The sequence below is a fragment of the Bufo bufo genome, chromosome 4 (assembly GCF_905171765.1).
Source record: "Bufo bufo chromosome 4, aBufBuf1.1, whole genome shotgun sequence".
Classification (NCBI taxonomy): domain Eukaryota; kingdom Metazoa; phylum Chordata; class Amphibia; order Anura; family Bufonidae; genus Bufo; species Bufo bufo.
Window position 1 is genome coordinate 115418103 of NC_053392.1, and position 17924 is coordinate 115436026.

The window sequence follows — 17924 nt, forward strand, 5'->3', positions numbered from 1 at the left end:
CTAATGCCCAGACTTGGTAAAGAGTGATGCCCAGCAGTGTTACGCATGCAATAGCCTGGCGCCGTGCCCCGTGCCAGTGTGGGTGGAATGTTTCCGCTGGTGGAAGAGAACCCTCGTGTCTGTCACGCAGTGATACATGTGTTGGAATTTGATTATTTAGTAAACGGGGGAAAGATGAGAATTTAACTCTTATACACTGATGGAGCCAAGATAAATTCCAAAGGGAATAGACCAAGAATGAGATATTCTGGAGGAGTTCTCTGGTGGAAAGTTCCTAAATGTAAATACTCAGGATGCACATTGTATGAATTGTGTATGAAACACTCAGGTTCAATGAGGCATATATATAGAGTTTGAAATCTAATATATGTTCCATTTTACTCTTCATTGCCAACATCAGACTACGTTAACATGCCAATCAATTCTTCACATGGAATCTAATGGTGGTAACCAACCAAATGACCCATACAGATTGCTCATTTCCCTACATATAGATAGTTAGAGAAGAAGACATAATATATATCATATACATCATTGGATTTCTGCAATGTTGTACAGCGCGTTGCCTCTCTAGAAGTAGCTCTTAACCGCTGATTATGTCTGGAGAGAACTGGTTCTGCTTTTCATCACTCAAAATCATTGGAGACTGATGTCTATGGGCATAGATACCATAAGTATGGGCATAAATCACAGGGACCAGAGTATATAGAGCACCAGAGTGCGCTGCATGTACAATAAGTTAAGGGGTTAGCATCTTTTTTTAACATCCCCTTTAAAGAGGACCTGTCTCCTGATGTCCGTTAATACTTTCTGAAGCATCTTTTCTTAAAACTCTGCATTGTGCTGTTCCTTCTGATACTCCTCCGCCTCTGTATATTTTGGACCATTTAAGTATACTCTGGGCCTATCTCTGTACATTTTGGCCTGCCTCTGCACATTCTGGCTTGTTAATTTACAGATCGGGCCTACCGCCTACATTCTGACCCGTCACTGTACAGATTGGCCCCACCTCCATACATTCCCGCCCACCTCTTTAACTCCTGCCTGCCCCTCCTAAACGTTTGCTGCCCGCCTGCCCTGCTTACAAGTGTCCTGATGTAACATATGTGGCGCCCCTGCAGTAGACAGTGCAGTCGGTCCTATGAAATGCCATCTCCATCTCCCTTCCTATGCTTATTACTTCCTGTGATGGCGCCAGGGGATTAGTCCTTCCATGATGTGCAAGTGCTTCAGTGTGGGCATTACGCTGTACTGCACATACCATGCAATATTCTCATTCTCTGCTTCACAGGTATATGACCCGATAAGCAAACATTTGGAAACATGAGGCAGTGTTCACATATAGCCTCTGTATTGCGTTTTTAAATGACTACAGTTAAATGCACTTTCATTTCTAATGGCATAACTGTGTGAGCATTAAAATGAAAGTGCTTGTATCTGCAATCTTCTAAAAATGTGTCAGTCTCCATGGCAACGTAGTTTTTGGCGCATCACCCGCGTACCTTAGCCATGATGTGTGAACATGGCTTTACAGGCTCCATAACAATGTGTCATCAACAGATGTCTCCCATAACACTGTGTCACCCACAGATGTCTCCCATAACAGTGTGTCACCCACAGATTTCTCCCATAACAGTGTGTCACCTGCAGATGTCCCCCATAACAATGGGTCAGCCACAGATGTCACCCATACCAGTGCGTCACCTGCAGATGTCCTCTATAACAGTGAGTCACCTGCAGATGTCCCCCATAACAGTGCATCATCCAAAGATATCCCTCATAACAGCGTGTCACCCGCAGATGTTCCTTATTAACGTGTGTTACCTGCAGATATTCCCCATAACAATGCATACCCGCAGTTTTCTCCCATAACAGTGCATTACCCACAGATTCCCCCCATGACAGTGTATCACCCATAGATGTCCCCCATAACAATGCATCATCTGCAGGTTCCCCATAACAGTGTATCACCCGAAAGTGTCCCCTATAACATTGCGTCATCCATAAAGTTCAATGGAGCTGACAGACCACATGTGCAATAAAATCTGAATGAGGATAAACAATGCAGCCTATGTCATTGTATAGTGCAGATTTTGGGTATCATTAGTGGGTCCCGTTAGCCATTCTTCAGTTCCTCTTCTTGTTCTGGAAATATAAGGCAGGACTCTACCTCTTTGCATATTGTTTTCAAATGGAGCATTGTCACTAAAAGTCTCCACACACAGCCGGTCTCCTTAAGGACAGCCAGCACCTCCGGAGCATATCCAAAGCATATCACTTGGCTAGCCAGAATCCTACTCCGTACTGTTGAGGCGCAAGCACCCCAAAACAGCTGCCTATGGATGGATACTTGGCTTGGCTATTTTCCCTTGTCATGTCCCAAGGCTTGTTAAAAAGTTGGACTTTGACTCTTTCTTTGAGAACCTCTTGACACTGCTTCAGCCCGATGTTCACCAGTATAACGTCATGCCTCCAGCAAAAAGTACATACATGACCTGCTGCCATGAACATTCAGGCAAACTAAGCACAGATCTGTCATGCTACTGCTCAGTCAAGACGGAGCCCTGAGGTTCTTAGTCATGTGACCACTTACCGTCAGTCAGGGTTTGGAAGCACATTTTTCCGCTGTATTTCCCATAACCTGCCACAGTTCGCGCTCGGACCTGCACCACATAGACAATTCCTGGCCTTAGTCCTTCTATGCTTGCTGTGTTTGTCTGGCTCTTGGCTATCGAGGAGTTAAATTCATTGTGGTCCTAATGATGACAAGAAATTACAGGTTCAGGTGTTTAGTAATGTCACATACTGTTCCATCAAACATCAGCTCTGCTCCATCACATTTTTTGTGGATCAGTAAATGCAGTAACCGTCCAAAAAGGAGAAAATATATGTTTTGTAGAAAATGCTGTTCAGTGGACATCTAGGGGGGAGATTTATCAAACTGGTGTAAAGTAGAACTGGCTTAGTTACCCATAGCAACCAATCAGATTCCAACTTTTATTTTCCAAAGGAGAATAAAAGGTGGATTCTGATTGGTTTTCCTTTACACCATTTCCCTCACCATAACAGACGCCACCCTGAATGTCCAACACACTATGGTTCTTGGGTATCAGACATGTTCTCTCTACAGGGGTCAATGACCTCTTGGATAGGAGAAATTCTGCTAAAAGGTTTACTCACCCATACACTGAAAACAGCACAAAGCACAGTGCCACTGTTGTCCATGGGTTGTGTGTGGTATCGCAGCTCAGGCTCCTTCACATGAACAGGGCCGAGCTACAATTCCAGACACAGCCTGTGGACAAAAATGGGTCCCACTTTTGGCAATTTTGCCAGGGGAAGACAAAGCCAGTGTTTCCACTGCAGACAAAATGTAGTATTAGGCTAGGTCTACACGACGACATGTGTCGCGGGACAATAAGTCGCGCAACACATAGGGCACAACTACACTGCAACATGTGTTGCACAACATTTTGTCGCACCAATGTCGTGTGACAATTTTTATAATGGTAGTCTATAATGTTGCAATGCGACATGCTGCGACTGCGATGCGATAGTCGCAGAAAAATCCATCTCGAATAGATTTTTTCTGACTGTCGCGTCGCCATCACAGCATGTCGAATGTTGCAGTGCGACACCATAGACTATCATTATAAAAACTGTTGCGCGACATTGGTGCGACAAAATGTTGCAGTGTAGTTGTGCCCTATCTGTCGTGCCACTTATTGCCTAAGGCTAGGTCTACACAACGACATTTGTTACGCGACAATTTTTATAATTATAGTCTATGGTGTCGCACTGCGACATGCTGCAACTGCGACGCGACAGTCGCAAAAAATCCATTCGGCGGTCGCAGCATGTCACAGTGCGACACCATAGACTATCATTATAAAAATTGTCGTGCGACAAATGTCGTCGTGTAGACCTAGCCTTGCATGGCAGCTATTCAGGACGGCTCAAGTCCACCAGAACGGGAGCCGCTGACACAGCATGGCTGAATAGGGGACTCCTGTAAGGGGGAGGGGGGGCAGCAACCATCCTACAAATTAATGTTACTGTCTGTATTCAGGTTCGTGTTAAGCCTCATTCACACGTCAGTGTTTGCAGAACACGTAAAGCACACGTTCACACATCAGTGTTTTACCACGGTCCGTGTTTTTACCGCCGATGCATGCTCTTTTTTTGTCCTTGTTCACAGATCCATGCCTATTATAGTCTATGGGTCCATGAAAACCACGGATGCAACACAGATGCCATCTGTGTAGGAAGAGACACTTTGAAAATTATTTTTCAGCTGTGCAGGGTCAGTGAAACACGGGTGACACATGGACAGCAAAAAACGGACACGTGGACCAAACACGGATCCATCACGGACATCCTCACAAAGGCTGTTAAAGTATGGAAGGGTGGACAACACACCTAGTAAACCAGCAGTGGGTGCACGTCTCCTGGGAAAATGGTAAGCTTCCCCATACTTGATAGGGTAATCCACATACAAAAGAAGAAGGGGTGGAGACAGCACGTCCTTTTGTTGAAATTTGTTCCAGATGCAACGTTTCGGCTAAGGAGCTTGACAAAGTCTCCTTAGCGAAACATTGCATCTAGAATAAATTTCAACAAAAGGACGTGCTGTCTCCACCCCTTCTTCTTTTGTATGTGGATTATCCTCACGGAGGCATCACTGACCACCTTTTCACGGATTTAAACATGGATATGTGAATGAGGCTTTAGAGAATGTTATACAGTTGATACGTGTTTCCTTCTCTTTTAGGAAGGACTGTCTGGGGTGGTGAAGGGTTACATTAATTGTACAGTACATGTTCAGTCATTCATACGCTAATATTTGCAATGCACTAAGATGGCGGTTTTTCATTCATTTGTTATGTCAGAGTCTGTATGGTAGTATAGGGGAGGGGAAGATTCCTAGTGGCTAAAAGTTGTGACATTGATGCTACTTGGATACAGAGCTGGTGTACCGAGCTGATAAAGAAGTCTGTTTCCAGAAGTTTGACTCACGCTCACGAGTTTGGCTAGAGAGAGAACGTGTTGACTTTGGAGAAGACACCTGTAGCGGTATCTCCTCATTAGGAGAACAAGAGAGCAATCCTGTTATTGAGTGGTGCACAGGGTATGGAGTACCAGGCTGAAAGCAGTTGGACCCAGTGTGAAACAAACCCAGACGTCTTATTGGTTTCCATTTCCATTGATAATCCATGCGCTTTCCACATCCGTAAGTCAGTTCCACAAAAGGATAGATTATGTCCGCAAAATGCTTACTACGTACCCATTGAAAACCGTGAGTCCGCAATAAAATGCGGACAGCATACAGACCCCATCCATATTTTCATATTGGCGCACCAGAAAACGGATACAGTCGTGTGCATGGGGTCTTATGGAGTAAAGACAGCGAGTTAAGTTCTCTGCCTGCCGCCTTTTAATGATGTGCTCCTAACCTGAATATTCCAGCTCCAGAAGGACATCTGCCTCCCCCACCTTATACTTCTCGTTTAACACACATAATGGCCACCAGACGTGTTCACAGAAGACAAAATCAGCAAATAAAGAGCTGCAAAAATGCAGCGTCGTTCTGCTTGTAGCAGGTGATTCATGTATTAATTGGAATTTCTTCACCAGCAGAGAAGAGACAATAAATCTAATCATCAGTATTGTAATTTCAGCCAAATACACAGAAATCAATGTATTGTCTGAAAGTCTGATAACTGCAGATCAATGGACGGCTCCGTGACCACCATGATTGGATATCCACGAGAGGAATTTCACAGTTAAGGTGGAACAGCATAGATTTTTAAGGAAGCCATCAGAAATGTTCCTATAGAGGGGCATGGCAGATCCCAGACACTCCGGCTTCCAGAAAATCCTACTGTTCTCATACTTTATACAGGTCCCGTGTTCTACACAGAGCCCATATTTTGCGCTACCAATTTTAAAATCCTAGTGATGTCTGAGCAGGTGGGACACAGCATTAAGAACAGCAGCCAAGAAGAACTTCGCGAAATTAGTAAACATTGCGCTCTTTATGGATCATTAAGACTTCCAAAATAATTATAGGCGGCGTGAATAAGTCACCGCTGCCACCAATTCTCCATCACAACTAAGCTATTCAGTGTTAGAAATGACTGGGCACTTGAAAAGAATGAGCATATCTGCGAGAAAATACCCTCAATTTCTTACCTTCTCATAATATCGGATCTCATAGTCCAAAATAATTCCATTGGGTTGTTCTGGCTGTGGCCATGATAGGGTAATGCTCTTCATGGTTGCTCGGACTTGGTGCATGATGGGCACAGTGGAGGGAGCTGTAGATATAAAAGTGGTAATATATGACTTTAGTTACTCAGAGGGCAGATATATTCAGTTCAGCATAAATGTAAGGGTCTACATTGGGACCAGCTTCATCTTTACAATATTCAACATGGGGTCCATCAAACATTGACATCATTTTTATATTACTTTGGCTTAGGATTCAACTTTGGCTGTGCCCCACACATTTCTGTGATACAAGGGTTGATAAAAATATCCCAATATAGATTTACCACAGGGTGAAATGGTAGGTTAATAACTTTAGAATAAGGCATTTTTGATAAATGGTTAAATTTGAGGAAGGTGATACAACAGCGATATCTGTTGGGTGGGATACATTTATATTAGTGAAACAACTCCTTTAATTTTCCTTAGGTGTCAAAACTCCCTTATTTTACACCCACAACAACCTATGACAAAAGTTTGCAACGTCCAACCATATTCTGAATTTATTTATCACTGCTTAGTACAAGGAGAACTCTGCACCAAGTGGATTGCTGCAATACACTCGCTGTTTAGGCTCTGGCACAAACTAACACTGGTCTGGGATACAATCCAGTAGTTTATAGAAATTGTCACTCAATGATATGAGCGGTAAAGTAACTATATGAGAAAATTATTTAGTCTATTCCCCAATGCCTCTACTACTAAAAGTGGTTGTTATGTACAATAAACATGTACGGTAATCTACATTGCAATATACCGAGGCAATATATTGTATATAAGATGACGGCATAAAATAATATATAGTTTTAAAGGATACAAGCACATTTTATGAATGATCAGCAAACAGACTTAATGTAATGGAGTGCAATCATCTAGATGTAACAAAGATAATTTGCATCACTTTTTTAGACAGATTTTTGGTGCATATGCAGTACCCCAAAGCAAGAGATATCTGCAAATGGTATGGAGGGCACAGTCAGGGTTAACAATGCTGGCTCAGCCCTTATAGGAGGTTAGGTGTGGGTTGGCCCTACTCCTAACCTTAGAAAAGTTTGGAAGGAGGAGGGAGCTGTGCCTCATGCTCTTTTTCCTCTGGCCTCAAGTTCTACAGACTAACAGATCTTTGTGTGATTTACTGCAAGATGAGCAGAAGGAGAAAAAGAGAGAGAGAGAGAGAGAGGAGAACTTAGAATTTGGAAGGCCAAGCATAGGAGTCAGCAAGGTAACCTGCTACTACAGCCATTAAGACTTTACTGAAGTGAGGGACACCGCTAAGACTCCCTTTACACTTGGATATGTCCTGGCCAGATGTGCTTTCAAAAACCTTGTATCCTGCAGTGGACACGACAACCATTATTGCCAAGTTACTGTTGCTAGCCATAGATTCTAGTGAGAGACTTTAGAAGGATAGTATATATTGTTGTTCGTCCCTGACCGATTCGTTAAACTTTTTTATCAGAGCAATTCCTCTTTCTGTGGTATCATTGATCACCTTAAGAACATTCACATGGCTTCTTAGAGAATCACTGCAGTATTCTGTCACGTCGTGGATCTAAAACAATTCAAAGAACGTCTTTGTTTTATTAGTAACAAAACGGCTAGGTTTTTACCCTCTAATCGTTTCATTTCCTTTTTCTTTGCAGGTTTGGTTTCTAAATTTTTAGTCATATTTTCCTTAATAGCCTGAGTAATACGTTCATCCAAAAAAGCCAATCCTATGTTTGTTTCTGACAGATACCAAAGGTGTCTCTTAGCTTAGGTGACGTCTGCATCTGGGTAGGTTCTCAGAAGCTGTAGCATATCCAAATCATTCTTTGGAGCCCATCGACTTACAATTGCCTTGTGCAAAAAGCGAACATATATGAGGCTGATAAAATGTGCAACCCGTTTCATTCCTTTCAATTCTCGTTGAGGAATATTCAACTGTTTAGTGAAGAGGACAATTTTAAGCGCATATATTGCCTTTGCCATCCACCTTGCTTGATGCAGAGCCCCTGGGATCCTGAAACTGAAGTCGTTTTTAGACCAACCTCCTAGGTACAGGAGTGAGAGTAGTAATAAAAGTGATCAATGTGTGCAACCCCTAAATGTTATCCAATCTTCTTGAAATTTGGCATATACAGTATATCTTTTACATCAGTGAGACTCGGGGCATAAGCAAAATTATATGAAAATCACATCTTTGGAAAAATAAAACACCCTAATAAAGAGTGCCATAACTCCTAGCTTTGTCAGACTCCATACTTCGCTATCTGTACAGACAAAACATTGCTTTATTATCATTGAATGTACCACAACTCCGATTAAACTGCACTACAGTAAATAGAGTTGTTTATTCTGTTAAAACAGGCCTGGTTAATGACTCCTTACGCCGGCCATTGTCTCTTCCTGTCAGGAACTTGCACTAAACCTACAACATCAAGGGCGCCCCAACCACCATTAGGCAGGAGCCTCAACATCAGGAAGTGCCCCAAGGGAAGAAAGGATGTGTCCTCCTGTCCCGGGACTAGGGAGCAATGGCGAGAGCATAACCACTGTGATATATTACTGCAGCCAAAGGCACTACCACCCTCATTCTCCACTTCAGCTCCTCCTTGGCCACGACACAGACACATTACAAAATCTGGGCCAGTGGTTTTACCTGGGGGGGGAGTTTTGTGGCTATTTTAGATGCATTTTTTCACAAAAAAAAACACAGTGACTCCAACCACCCTGTAAAGGTATGTATTGCCACATAGTGAGAAGCGGGTGTTTTTCTTTCATAGATCTTAAAAAAAAAATGTTTTAAATTTTATATATATATATATATATATATATATATATATATACATACAGCAAAAACGAAGGCAGCAGCAACGTTTCAGCTCTCTCTATAGAGCCTTTGTGCAGCTGGACAAAGGCTCCATAGAGAGAGCTGAAACGTTGCTGCTGGTTGGGTGAATAAACCTTCCACTTCTTTTCACAATCTGGAGTGCTGCCTTCGTTTTTGCTGTATGTTCACAATTGGACCTTGGTCACAGGTCTTTTAAGGAGGACTTTTTGCACCCGCATATATTCTTTGAGTGCTGCTTCTTTCTTTTTCTTCTTTATATATATATATATATATATATAACTGTAATGTTGAAACAATACATCGCCCCAAGGTTTGAGTGAGAACTTCAGGTCTGCCAAATCTGTATGTATACGTGCGCCTGCTTTGTAATACAATCATTTTAAGATGAGTCAGGTTAGAGAAAACAGTCGGCGCACATCATGTGCAGTGTGCCATAGGAACATAAAGCAGTCACAAGTGTGAATTATACAAAAGGATGACAGCTGTAATATCAATTAGTATTATGTAGTAAAGTTCACCTTGTAATTGCGTGTGTAATTAATCCACGTTAAACTATGCATAAAGACAATGTGATATGTGATATGATCCTGCCAGATAAATCTATTATTCTACATGTGCAGCCTTCTGTATGGAGGACACAAGGCATCAGAAGGCCTCATATAATTCCTAAGTTTCTAATCAGAGGAGCTCGGGTCTCCCCTGGTTCCTCTCTGCTTTGCATAATGCCTCATTTCCGAGGTCAGCTCTGTTTACCACCCCAATACGAGGTCTCTCTTTCAAGTACACGCAGGAGGCAGAATGCCGACGCTTCTTCTGTTTACCCAGATCTCCTCTAATCCGCCTTTTTTGTTTTCTATTCCCATCCTTTTGGAGAAGGATGTTAATTTCCTGAAATTAAGCACTTAACTTGATTGCTGTTTTGTTAATTGCAGGCTTCATAGCTATGGCTCTGTTGCGTGGTTAGCATGGGTAATGCAGTAAGAATCTAGAAAGCTACGGCAACAGGATAACTGTCAAGTGTTCTTCTCAAAAATTACATTTCTTCGCTTAATTCCACATGTAGATGTTAAATTCAATCTGGCGCTACATCGATAGGGTTGAACTACAGGTCCCTGCGTGCCATTTGACAACATGCCTGGGGTTAGTCAGCATTTGGTCAATGTAAGGTCAGTGATTAACTTCATTGAATGTGAGCCAAACCAGGATTAAAGCCTACACATACAAAGGCATAATGGAAAGATTTGTTCCTGTTCTGTGTCTTTACCTTGCGCCTGCTTTGGCTGACAAACACTGATGGAAATCACTGATCAAACACTGACTGTGAAAGCGGCCTTACAGATTGCCACTGCACACCTTGGCTACCTGCTACATTAAGTGTCATGGAGCATTTCATTATTATTTTTGAATGACCTTTTGTAAGTATTCCACTTTCTTAGGCTGAGTTCCCATCAACGTCCAGCCTTTCCGTTCTTCGTCATAGGAGCAGGAGAGCAGAAAGTATGGATTCGGCACATAACTGAGCCAAACGGAGCCTATGGGCCCCATAGACTATAATAGGGTGCATTAGGTTTCCTCTCAGGGTAACATTTTTGAAGCACAGACAAAAGTCCTGCATGCACAACTTTGTCTCTGCTTCAAAAATGTTCCTCTGAGCGAAAACCTAATGGACCCCCATTATAGTCTATGGGACCCGTGTTTTATGCAAAAATACAATAAAAACTATATAAATTTGCCATTGTCATATTCGTACAGACCCATAGAATAAAGTTATTGTGGGAACAAAGTGAACGCTTTAAAAAAAATCCCGCAAAATAATGTTAAAATATCATTTTATTTTATTTTTTCATTTAATACTTTGTTTGAAAAAAAATGTTACTGGTCCTTAACTTGTTGGGGACACAGGGCGTACAGGTACGCCCTGATGTCCCGGTACTTAAGGACACAGGGCGTACCTGTATGCCCTGTGTATTTCCGATCACCGCCGGGCGGTGATCGGAACAGAGTGCCTGCTGAAATCATCAGCAAGCACTCTGTGACAATGCCGAGGGGGGTCCTGTGACCCCCCGGTATCGGCGATCGCAGCAAACCGCAGGTCAATTCAGACCTGCGGTTTGCTGCGTTTCCGGGTTATTCGGGTCTCTGGTGACCCGATAACCTGGAATAGGATGGTGATCGGTCTGATAATACACCACCAATCACCATCCTTTGATCCTGAGAGGTTGACTTCCCCCAGCTCTGACTCCTCCTCCACACTGCATCCTGGAGCGTGGAGAGAGGAGCCTCGTGGAGCCCAGCACCCCTCATCTGTGCCAAGCACCCCCCCACAGGTACTTAGGGACAGGTTTAGGGACAGCTTTGATTAGGCAAGGAGATTAGGGAGATTAGGGAGAGTTGTTTAGGGGAAAAAAATAATATAATAATTTCAGCTTCACCCTGATTGGGTGTCTGGGGTCCACAGCACGCTCAGCTGTGTGACCCTAGACCCCCCCCCCCCCCCATGGGTGCTGCAGCTTGCCCCCCTGCCCCCTCCCCACACATTTTTTTTGGGCGCAAGCACTTTTTTTTTGTGCGCGTGCGCTGACTGTGGCCGGCACTCTTAGAGTCCGGCCACTGTTAGTGCATCGCCCACCCCACCGCTGATCAGCGAGTTCGAATCTTTTATTTATTTATTTTCACTTTTTTTTTCTGTTAGGTTTAGGGCAAGTACGCGAATACCCATGACCCCACACACACGCACACTAAATAAAGTTTTCCACAGACGCACACACACACACTCGCCTATGGCCCGCCAGACGTTCTCGGCCGAGGAGGCATACGCCCTGCTTGCCTCCGAGAGCCCCAGTGAAGACGAGGATGACCCCACTTTCCTCTTGTCATCTGCGTCCTCCTCATCATCTGGTGATGATGATGAGTCCCCAAGGCGGCGGAGACGCAGCCAGGCGGAGCAAGGGGACCCCAATGCCAGGGACCCTGTGGCCCACACTAGTACAAGCCGCTCTTGGGCTCGTGCTAGTTTCCCGGCCCACCAGATAAATCCACCTGAGCCCCCTACCGGTGAACTTGCATGGTGTACCCCAGAAAATTTTGAGCCATGATTCCTGATTTTGTTGGCCAATCAGGAATCCAGATTCGCACAGTGGGCTTCACTGAATATGACTATTTTCGTTTTTTTTTCATCAGTGACCACTTTGTGAATCTGATGGTAGAGCAAACAAACCTGTTTGCCCAACAGTTCATTGCTCAACACCCTGGCTCCTTTTTGGCTAGGTCCGGTGGCTGGACTCCAGTCAGTGCAGCCGAGATGAGGACGTTTTGGGGCCTCATGCTGCACATGGGCAGGCAGTACTGGAGTGGCCATGACACGTTCTCGTTTTGAGGCCATCCGGAAATGCCTGCATTATGCAGATAATGCAGCATGTCATCCCCGAGGTGATCCTGCCTATGACCGCCTGTACAAAATCAGGCCGGTCATCGATCACTTCGGGGCCAAATTTTTGGAGGCCTATGTACCTGGAAGGGAGGTCGCTGTTGATGAGTCTCTCATTGCTTTCAAGGGGAGATTCATTTTCCGCCAGTGTTTTCCCTCTAAGCGGGCCAGGTATGGCGTGAAGCTGTACAAACTTTGTGAGAGTACCTCAGGGTACACTTACAAGTTTCGTGTGTACGAGGGGCAAGATTCCGGTATTAAACCCCCAGAATGTCCCCCCACTCTGGGTGTTAGCGGGAAACCTGTGTGGGGCCTTATGCACCCACTGCTAGATAAGGGTTACCACCTGTACGTGGTTAACTTTTATACTAGTATCCACTTGTTCCTGTCCCTCGCCGCCGGATCCACGTCAGCTTGTGGGACCGTGCGGAAAAATCAACACGGCCTCCATACCCACCCTTTCCAGGTACCTATCCCCAGGAGTTAGACCCGTGCCCTTACCAGTGGAAACCTGTTGCTGGTCAGATATAAGGACAAGAGGGATGTCCTTGTACTATCCACAATTCACTGTAACGGCATCACCCCTGTCCCTGTGCGAGGTACCGCGGCAATGGTCCTCAAGACTGATTGTATTTTTGACTGCAATCTGTATATGGGAGGAGTTGATCTCTCTGGTCAAGTCCTCAAGCCATATAACGCCATACGCAAAAACCCGGACATGGTACAAAAAAGTTGCGGTCTACTTGGTAAAGGTTGCCTTGTACAACTCTTTTGTCTCGGAGCGCTGGCAACACAGGGAAATTCCTTCAGTTCTATGATGAAAAGAGCAGGCCGGAGTACCTCGGGAACTGGAGGCGCCCGGATCGTGCAGAGTGTGTCACAGGAGGGGGATACGAAAGGACACCACCACTCAGTGTGACACGTGCCCCGATCATCCGGGCCTCTGCATTGACGGTTGCTTCAGGGAGTACCACACTTCCATGGAGTACTACATTTATAATCCCCTTCCCCACTTTTAATTCAATTTAGCCACTGACAATCGCCCAGAAAAAAAAAAAAAAACATAGCTCTCATGACCTAACCCCTCAGATGAACACAGTTAAAAAAAACAAAAAAAAAACGGTTTGGCTTTTTTTTACACCGTTTTCATTTTATCTTTTTGACTGTGTTGAGAGGTTAGGTAATGTGTTATTTTTATAGAGCAGATTCTCACGGACGCGGCAATACCTAATATGTCTACTTTTTAAAATGTATTTAGGTTTTACACTAAAATATCCTTTTTTAAACAAAAAAAAAAAACATTTTAGTATCTCCATGGTTTGAGGGGTGTAGTTTCTTAGATGGGGTCACTTTTTGTGATGTAAGGTGACAAAAAAATGGCTTTTTTTTGTCACCTTACATCACAAAAAGTGTAATAGCAAGCAATCAAAAAGTCATATGCATCTCAAAATAGTGCCAATAAAACCGTCCTCTCATCCCGCAAAAAATGAGCCCCTACTTAAAACAATAGGCTAAAAACTAAAAAAAACTGACTCTCAGACTATGGAGATACTAAAATGTTTTAGTTTTTTTTTTGTTTAAAAAAGGATATTATAGTGTAAAACCTAAATTTTATTTTATAAAGTAGACATATTAGGTATTTTCGCGTCCGTATGAATTTGCTCTATAAAAATAACACATGACCTAACCCCTAAAATTGACACAGTCAAAAAAATAAAAGAAACGGTGCCAAAACAGCAATTTTTTGCCAAATTTTAAATTTTAATCCATTTTTTCCGTTAACAAAGCAAGGGTTTACAGTAAAAAAAAACTCTATATTTTTTGCCCTGATTCTGTCGTTTTCAGAAACACCCCATATGTGGTCGTAAAATGCTGTATGTCCAAATGGCAGGGAGCAGAAGTAATGGAGCGCCATATGGTTTTTGGAACCTTGTCTCACAAAAATGTAATATAGAGCAACCAAAAATCATATGTACCCTAAAAATAGTCCAAACTAAACTGCCACCTTATCCCGTAGTTTCCAAAACAAGGTCACTTTTGAGGAGTTTCTACTCTAGGGGTGCATCAGGGGGGCTTCAAATGGAACATGGTGTAAATAAACCAGTCCAGCAAAATCTGCCTTCCAGAAACCATATGGTGTTCCTTTCCTTCTGCGTCCTGCCGTGTGCCCTTACAGTAGTTTACGACCACATATGGGGTATTTCCATAAACTACAGAATCAGGGCAATAAATATTGAGTTTAGTTTGCCTGTTAACCCTTGCTTTGTTACTGGAAAAAATGGATTAAAATGGAAAATTTGCTGAAAAATTTAAATTCTGAAATTTCATCTCCGTTTTCCAATGACTCTTGTGGAACACCTAAAGGGTTAACAAAGTTTGTAAAATCAGTTTTAAATACCTTGATGGTGTAGTTTCCAAAATGGGGTCAAAGCGACTTCAGACCTGAATTGGTCCTTAAAAGGTGGGTTTTGGAAAATTTCTGAAAAATTTCAAGTTTTGCTTCTAAACTTCTAAGCCTTGTAACGTCCCCAAAAAATAAAATGTCATTCCCAAAATTATCCAAACATTAAGTAGACATATTGGGAATGTAAATTAATAACTATTTTTAGAGGTATTACTATGTATTATAGAAGTAGAGAAATTGAAACTTGGAAATTTGCAAAGGTTTCAAAATTTTTGGTAAATTTGGTATTTTTTTATAAATAAAAATGAATTTTTTGGACTCCATTTTACCAGTGTCATGAAGTACAACATGTGACGAAAAAATGATCTCAGAATGGCCTGGATAAGTAAAAGTGTTTTCAATTTATTCACACATTAAGGCCTCCTGCACACGAACGTATTTTTTTGCGGTACGCAAAAACGGGTCCCGTTTTTCCGTGATCCGTGACCGTTTTTTCGTCCGTGGGTTTTCCTTGATTTTTGGAGGATCCACGGACATGAAAAAAAAGTCGTTTTGGTGTCCGCCTGGCCGTGCGGAGCCAAACGGATCCGTCCTGAATTACAATGCAAGTCAATGGGGACGGATCCGTTTGACGTTGACACAATATGGTGCCATTTCAAACGGATCCGTCCCCATTGACTTTCAATGTAAAGTCTGGAGTCCCTTTTATACCATCGGATCGGAGTTTTCTCCAATCCGATGGTATATTTTAACTTGAAGCGTCCCCATCACCATGGGAACACCTCTATGTTAGAATATACTGTCGGATATGAGTTAGATCGTGAAACCTCATTTCCGACAGTATATTCTAACACAGAGGCGTTCCCATGGTGATGGGGACGCTTCTAGTTAGAATATACTACAAACTGTGTACATGACTGCCCCCTGCTGCCTAGCAGCATCCGATCTCTTACAGGGGGTCGTGATCAGCACAATTAACCCCTCAGGTGCCGCACCTGAAGGGGTTAATTGTACTATCATATCCCCCTGTAAGAGATCAGGGCTGCCAGGCAGCAGGGGGCAGACCCCCCCCTCCCCAGTTTGAATATCATTGGTGGCCAGTGCGGCCCCCCCCCCTTCCTCCCTCTATTGTAATAATTTGTTGGTGGCACAGTGTGCCCCCCCCGCCCCCCCCTTCCTCCCTCTAGTGTAATAATTCATTGGTGGCACAGTGTGCGCCCCCCCCCTTCCTCCCTCTATTGTAATAAATCGTTGGTGGCACAGTGTGCGCCCCCCATTGGCCCCCCTCCCTCTATAGCATTAACAACATTGGTGGCCAGTGTGCGGCCTCCCATCTACCCCCCCCCCCCCCCGATCATTGGTGGCAGCGGGTTACTAGCAATAGTACAATAGTAAAAGATTCATACTTACCTGGGAGCTGCGATGTTCGTGTCCGGCCGAGAGCTCCTCCTACTGGGAAGTGACAGTTCATTTAGCAATGCGCCGCATAGACCTGTCACTTACCAGTAGGTGGAGCTCCCGGCCGGACACGAACATCGCAGCAGCCGGTAAGTATGAATCTTCTACTATTGTACTATTGCTAAGTAACCATGGCAACCAGGGCTGTAGTAGCGTCCTGGTTGCCATGGTTACCGATCGGAGCCCCAGCGATTAAACTGGGACTCCGATCGGAACTCCGCTGCCACCAATGATGGGGGGGGGCGCACACTGACCACCAATGTTGTTAATGCTATAGAGGGAGGGGGGGCCAATGGGGGGCGCACACTGTGCCACCAACGAATTATTACAATAGAGGGAGGGAGGGGGTGCGCACACTGTGCCACCAACGAATTTTTACAATAGAGATAGGGGGGCGGCGCCGCACTGGCCACCAACCTATTATTACAATAGAGGGGGGGGCCGCACTGGCCACCAATGATATTCAAACTGGGGAGGGGGGGGAGGGTCTGCCCCCTGCTACCTGGCAGCCCTGATCTCTTACAGGGGGCCGTGATCAGCACAATTAACCTCTTCAGGTGCCGCACCTAAAGGGGTTAATTGTGCTGATCACGGCCCCCTGTAAGAGATCAGGGATGCCAGGCAGCAGGGGGCAGTCTTGTACACAGTTTGTAGTGTATTCTAACTAGAAGCGTCCCCATCACCATGGGAACGCTTCTGTGTTAGAATATACTGTCGGTTCTGAGTTTTCACGAAGTGAAAACTCAGCTTTGAAAAAGCTTTTATGCAGACGGATCTTCGGATCCGTCTGTATAAAAACTAACCTACGGCCACGGATCACGGACACGGATGCCAATCTTGTGTGCATCCGTGTTCTTTCACGGACCCATTGACTTGAATGGGTCCGTGAACCGTTGGCCGTGAAAAAAATAGGACAGGTCATATTTTTTTCACGGCCAGGAAACACGGATCACGGATGCGGCTGCAAAACGGTGCATTTTCCGTTTTTTCCACGGACCCATTGAAAGTCAATGGGTCCGCGAAAAAAAAATGGAAAACGGCACAACGGCCACGGGTGCACACAACGGTCGTGTGCAGGAGGCCTAAGTGTGATATGAAGTGATAGTTGTGATTCTGGTTTTACCATGAGACTCTCTTTACTGCCCCATAGGGGGTTCTAAGGATGGCAATACACTTTAGATGACTTCACGTCTCCTATACCCATGCAATCTCTGCCAAAGTGCATGTGCATTTCATGATGAGAGGGAAGTAAACTGCTGTAAGACACCTCTGGTGGTGACTTATCTTATTCGAAATTCAACAGCCCAATCATTCCTTCCCAAGAGATCTGCTGCCGTGGGATTGTTGGGACCTCTCCCACCATTCACATTAGCTAGTTAGCCAATTCTGACAATTTTGGGGCAGATTCAGTCAACACTCTTCAAATGTCTATAGATACAGTGTTAGGTACTTATCAAAGACCGACATTTTACAGCAGTCTTTGATATCCCCTGCGCTGCCGGAGGATGCATTAAATTTATGATGATTTAGATACA

General features: G+C 44.1%; 1 protein-coding gene across 3 annotated transcripts in view; it reads right to left on the reverse strand.

The window, feature by feature from the left end:
* The window catches only part of EPHB1 (EPH receptor B1), a 327629-nt gene that overhangs the window by 46575 nt on the left and 263130 nt on the right, over positions 1 to 17924 (reverse strand). For all 3 annotated transcript variants that reach the window (XM_040427671.1, XM_040427670.1, XM_040427673.1), the window contains exons 6-7: positions 6193 to 6317; positions 2594 to 2756 (exon numbers count right to left, since the gene is read on the reverse strand). In XM_040427671.1, coding sequence (XP_040283605.1) covers positions 2594 to 2756; positions 6193 to 6317 — 288 coding nt within the window. The remainder of the gene's footprint in view (positions 1 to 2593; positions 2757 to 6192; positions 6318 to 17924) is intronic.